Raw genomic sequence first — 6000 nt, 5'->3', positions numbered from 1 at the left:
AAACCGAACAGGCGTGCAAAACTCATCAGAAGTGGTGAAGTGAGTGAAAATTGTGAGCACAAGCGCAAGCACAGTGCAGTGTAGTGACGAGCCGTAGTGAACAGTAGAGTCGAATTACCCGGGCGGCTGCTGCCAGCCGGAAAATAGCCCACATCCCGTTCCCGGAAAGCCGGCGAGAAAGTGAACCAGTGCCGGCGAGGCAGCGAAAATTCCTCAGTGCGTCGAATGCGGTCAGCGGAAAGATCTGCTCCGTTTCCATGTTGATTACATGACACATAATGGATATGCTGGGACACTTACAATGGACCTCAATAGGCTATTGAAGGTCTTCCCGGGCATAGCGTTAACATGGGTGTGCTTCCTGGTAGCAACGTGCTGTGTTAAGCTGACCGATGCACGGATAGGTAAGTGTGCCAAAATGTTACGTGTGTCTGTTTATCAGAGAAGACGATAAGCGGAGTCAGGCACCCAATCAAAGGCAGTCATGCTTTTTTTTTATGCTGTTCCTTTAGCCTGTCATTTGGCATTAATCATTCAATTTCTCCTCCCGGGGCAACGGGATCACCGTCATCATTAAATCGATCACCATGTGCGCGGCACAGCTGCAGTAGAATTCGGTGGACGGGAGCAACGGATACGCCATTTTAAAAAGACAGCACACGAAAACTCCATACCAATTACCGCATAAACATGACGCAACAAAGCAAGCTACGCCAACGCCTTCTCGCCATGGCAACCCCGTGATCCATCATGGCCGGGATCACAGGAGGTCTTTGCGCGATGGAGATGGCTCATTAAAATTGCATTTGTTCAGTGAAAGCTTCCCACGAGGCCCCCTCTCTAATGCCGCTTTGCCCATCCTCCCCGGGCACGCAGTTTCAGAACATTTGCGTTACATTTGCATTTGATGAGGCAACACAAAATAAAGCTCACTTTCGCCAAACCCGGGTCGACGGGCGTGAGAGAACAATCGATTGACATAAATCATTAATGGGGCATTCTTCAACGATCCGTGTGCCCCTCTTTCTCTCTCTCTCTCTCTCTCTCTCTCGCACACACACGCTACCGGTTAATGATAGCTATGCGAAATTTCCCGCGAGGCCACGCTACTTAACGCAGCACGTGCACATGAAAAATCCCCCGGGCGGAATGTCGTTCGTCCCACCGGTGGCTTTCTGATTTCTGCCCCTGGGATCGGAGCCATCTGCAGCTATGCCTCCGGTGGGCCTGCGAGCGTTCGGTGCGGAAGCAAACCGCAGCGTTATCCACCGCAGCGGATGATGGCCGGCCAGATTCGAGCCTCCACGGACTCCATACAGACCCGTACGCCATCAGCGCGCGCGGATGATGTGTTCTCATTCATATTGCAGATAAACCCCGCACGAAACCGCCACTGGCGCCCGGTTTGCGGTTTTCCAGCCGCTCTAATTCTGCTTCATAAATATTAAACTGGAAAACTTTCCCGGCAATTTCCTGATCCCTTTCGGCTGCTGCTGCTGCTGCTGCTGCTGCTGCTTCTGTTGCCAAGCCAGCCAAGTGGGGTGGGAAAAGTGTTGCCGTGGCATTTTCCGGTGCATGTCACCGAACCGCCCAGCCCAATCGCTCGGTACCGTGCGTGATTGGACGTCGTTTAGCCAAGCACGAGCTTAGCTGAGCGAACGGAGGGGGCGCGTTTGTGTGGACAGTTGTCCGCATTTTCTATGCCAATCGGCCCCCTTTTTCTCTCTCTCTGCTCTCTCTCTCTCTCTCTTAGCTCATCGATGCTGCACATAACGAGGCGTATTTTTTTGTTATTATTTTCCCTCATGCTGTTTTCCCTCGTTCAAGGGCGACTCGCTCGTCACCCGATCCAAATCGAACCGTCCTTGGAACGTGCCTTCGTGGAACGCGAACCGGATTGTGCGGATTCCAAGCGCTTCACTATTTATGCCGAGCGGAAATTAATTGTGCTCGGTGCATAACTATTTCACAATTGTCGTTTGTACGCCGGCCTGGGGTGGTTGGGGTTTTTTTTTCCTCGCGGATTTTTCCTTGCTTTGGTTGCTTGCCATTCTTCCGTGTCCGGGGAAAACGGGCGAACGGAGTCGGAAGAGCGTGATCAGGAAGAAATAATTTGCCATCCTAATCGCTCGTTCCGCCCACCAGCCACGAATGATACAAGGCACTGTTTGCTGGCGCTCCGAGCCGCGGGCAGGATGCGAGCCCGTGCTTTCTCCATTTTCATTTTCCGACTCCATCCATCGACTGCGAACCATTGGCCTGATTTTCCCAGCCAGCTTCGAACGGCCGGGGAAACCGTGACATTATGTTTGCTCGTCCGTGCTGCACCGTCATCGGCGTCGTTTTGCGCGCCTTCCGCTTCCGGGAAAATTTTCCCATGAAACGTACCGGAACGTTTTGTGCTTCCTTTTTTTCCCTTTTTTTCGCATTCACCCACGCGCGGCTTTGGTGGAGTGAGCCGGGCTGGCGGTAATCAATAGGCTGTTGAGTTTCGATTGCCAATGAAGAAGTGTGTCGCGCTTTGCCCAACCGCTCTCCCACGTGGTGTCTCGTGTGCCCGGGCGCGTTCGGTTATCTCAAAACGATGTGGTGAGGGAGGAAACGTTTTCTCACCCTCACAGTCTGATATCTCGCCCGTTGCGTGGGTGAGCGAGCGCGCGCAAAAGTTGCCGGTAATTTGCGATAAATGATAATGCTCGTACGTGCAGCGACATCATTGCCATTCGATGGCGGGCGAACGGTTTAACGCGCATGTAATGGCGTGGTGCCGACTGGAGACGTTATTGAAAATCCCAGCTAGGCGCACGAGACAGGAGCACGCATTTCAATTACCTGATCACACGCTGGGGGACTTCATTGTGCGAGCACACAATCACAGATCGGCTAATATTGCGCGAATCGACAGTGACGGCTTAACTGCGGTAGCATACGCTGGGCGTAATTGATAGCATGTTGTTTTTTTTTCCCCTTCGTGGAAAACGCTGCTTCAGACCACGAACGAAGCTTTATGACGAGTGTGTTTAGATAAAAAAAAAAAAGAATCCTTTTAGATAGTCAAAAATAGATCGCTCCTAATGAATCAGCCAACGGATTCGTTTTCATGCCATTGCAACGGGAATCGATCCTTGTCCCAAATTCAGCAGCGTTCTCCATTACGTACGTACGAGCTGTTTCTGATTGACACACGAGAAATCACACAACGCGCGGTAGCGGCTCCTGCGGGCAGGATTGCGAATCAATTCGTCAACCGTAGGCTGTCAACTGGCTAGCTGACAGATTCGTGGAGCATGTGCGATGCATCCTGAAAAACGAATGGCACCCGATCCGCCTCGAGCGAGCTTCGCCAATCCATCAATTTGTCATAAATCATTATTGAGATAAGGCTACGAATGTGGGGCTTTGAATTCTTCCGTTTCTTTTTTTTCGATGCTCAAACCGTGCAGCCATGCAGGATTTGTGTTTTATTTATTTTATTTCCTTGCAAACCGGCACAGATTGCTTTATCAAACGATCGGTATCCATTCCATCGGTATCGCGGAATGGTTATCGCTATCAGGTGCTCAAAAATTGCTGCTGGAAAGAATTCAAGGCTCATCTCGATCTTGTTTTATTTTTCGTGCGCTTTCACTCAATCTCTCATCAAATATTGACCCGCTAGCCCGGTGCATTCATATCTATCGAACATGAAACATTGCCGCGAGACATATGCACCGGTATAGAGCCGCTTTTAGACTATCTCGTCCCCGAAATCAAACCTCCCTTGCAGGGTTCGCCGCAATCGAATTTATGACAAAATACGGCGATCGATCCGGCCGATGCTCGCTCAAGAGCAAATACGATGACAAATGTCGCCTTTTTCCGTGCTCGGCCGCGTACGGACATAGCGTGTGCTGACGTCGGCCCGGCCGTGGAATCGACTTCACATCACACGGCGAGAACAATGTCACCACGCGCGATGGTAATGCACGTGATGTGATCGGTGAAGCTAACCAAAAGGAAAAAAAAATTAATACACCCGCCCATGACACGGAACGATACTTTCGCTCGTGAAAGCACGGATGAGGCTCGAATGGGGTTGCTTTCTGACGTCGGTCCGGTCGGTTTGGTGCCGCCTTAACGAGGGTGTTCCTGGAAACACCGCTGCCAAGTGAGCCAATCTAGCGGCACTGGTGCGACGGAGAGTCCGCGTGATGATGCATTTGCATGCAATTTTATGCCTAGCATGGGTTTGGGCCAGATTGCGCGAGTCCATTTGCGAGGGTCTATTTTTATCGGAATCGTGTGCTGATTTTTTTTTCGGCTCGTTGTGTGTTGGGACTTTTGGACACGCACTTCCAGAGAAAGCTTGAGTGCTTTAAAATCCGCTTTCTGCTAAGCTGCCGCCGGCAAGGCTTAGGATTGGAGCTTTTTGTTCGCCCTTTCATCCCACGGTGTGTTGGAGCAAATTTAATGAAAATCGAAATTCCGCTTACCGGCCGTGGATCGATTCCTCCCTCCGTGGTCTGTTATGCTGGTCAGCTTCCAACGAACGAGCTTATTCGATGCATCGACGAGTGACCGTTGCAGTAGCAGCAGTCGTACCAACGTGGCCATCCGAAAAACGTGGCTATCGCATGCACGAGCCTTTGATGACAATTCCACATCAAAAAAAGGCCAGACCACCGCATGATTTAAACGGTGCGGGTGCGAGATGGAAATGAATACGTCCGAGATCGAAATAAATCAAATTTTTCGAACGCAAATAAATGGATATATAATTCGCGCGCCGCGGTCCGGTATTTTTATCAACATTATATCGCGCATCGAAACCCACACTCGCTTCTTTAGCCTCATTCGCACGAACGCCTTGGGACTGGGGCATATTTTCCGAGGTGCGCTTTTCCGGCTGCTTTCGCGAACTGGGAAGCCGTACGAGAAGAATGCGATCCGGGGCTCTCAAACCAGTGATGCCCGAAAGCAATGACGTTGATTGATAGCATTGATTGATTATGCTGCGGTTTGAGACTGGGCCGAATGGGTCATGAAATGAGTGGCAGCAAATAAAAAAGAAAACGCGATAGGAATGAATCAGAAAAATGCCTCCCGGGTGATTGCTTATAAAAATGCCACTGAATTGAAGCAGCTTCAGTTGGAAGCTTTTTCACGACAAGCAACGAGTTTTTTGGGTTAATTTTGGGCAATTTTATAGAGTTAAAAAATCGAAATTTAACGCCAGTAAAAACCACCTCTATGCGCCTGTGTTAAGCAATGAGCAGGCTGTTCGAAGGAAAACAACAGATCGATGATTGAATTTTCGCCTGGGAGAACGAAAAATCGCTAAACGAACGCCACCACCGGTCTATCAATAACACACCCATCAAACCACCCAGGAAAGCAAGTGCACAAAACCGCAGAACAACAATTCCCGACCCCCAAGGCTTGGGCCCCCGCGGGAGGAATGTGTTTTCGGTCTTCTCATCCCCCAGGCACCAGAGCGAAGATTCCGACCATTCCGACAACCTTCCCCATTTATGGTAATGTGCGGCACCACCGGGGCAAGTACTCACGTTCCACGCCAGGCTTGGGCTTGGGAACAGAACCTGAACAAAACAAGCGACCCAACCACGGTGGGCGAATGGCGCAAACAAAAACAAAAATCAAGGCCTCGGCAGTCGCAGGTCCCGGGACACACACCGACCACGTGGCAGGCGGTGACAGGCGGAAACTGATTTAAATAACAATCTGCTCCATCGAACGACCTCTGCAATTTGCCGGAAAATGAGACTGCCGAGTACAAGAGAAATGAGCCTTTCGGCGAGAGGCCTCTACGTATTTTGGGGGGCCCCCGAGCCGGTGAAGGCAACTGCAGGGAGAAAAGCGACTCGAACACGACCTAGCCACCCAGCCTATGGCCAGGAAGTACCAGCAGCAGCAGCAGCAGCCAGCAACGGGGGCCGTTTAGGGGTTGAAACAAAAACCTGAAATCAGCGAAACGATGATTTTCCGGTCTCGTTTGCGTTC

At 50.8% G+C, this 6000-nt stretch overlaps 1 protein-coding gene across 1 annotated transcript in view; it reads left to right on the top strand.

Moving 5' to 3' along the window:
• The first annotated feature begins 268 nt into the window (after positions 1–268).
• The window catches only part of LOC128724762 (acid sphingomyelinase-like phosphodiesterase 3a), a 51302-nt gene continuing 45570 nt past the window's right edge, over positions 269–6000 (top strand). Inside the window, exon 1 of the mRNA XM_053818484.1 lies at positions 269–404. Coding sequence (XP_053674459.1) covers positions 269–404 — 136 coding nt within the window. The remainder of the gene's footprint in view (positions 405–6000) is intronic.

The sequence above is a fragment of the Anopheles nili genome, chromosome 3 (genome assembly GCF_943737925.1).
Source record: "Anopheles nili chromosome 3, idAnoNiliSN_F5_01, whole genome shotgun sequence".
Taxonomy (NCBI): Eukaryota; Metazoa; Arthropoda; class Insecta; order Diptera; family Culicidae; genus Anopheles; species Anopheles nili.
This window is presented reverse-complemented; position numbering and strand designations above follow the sequence as displayed.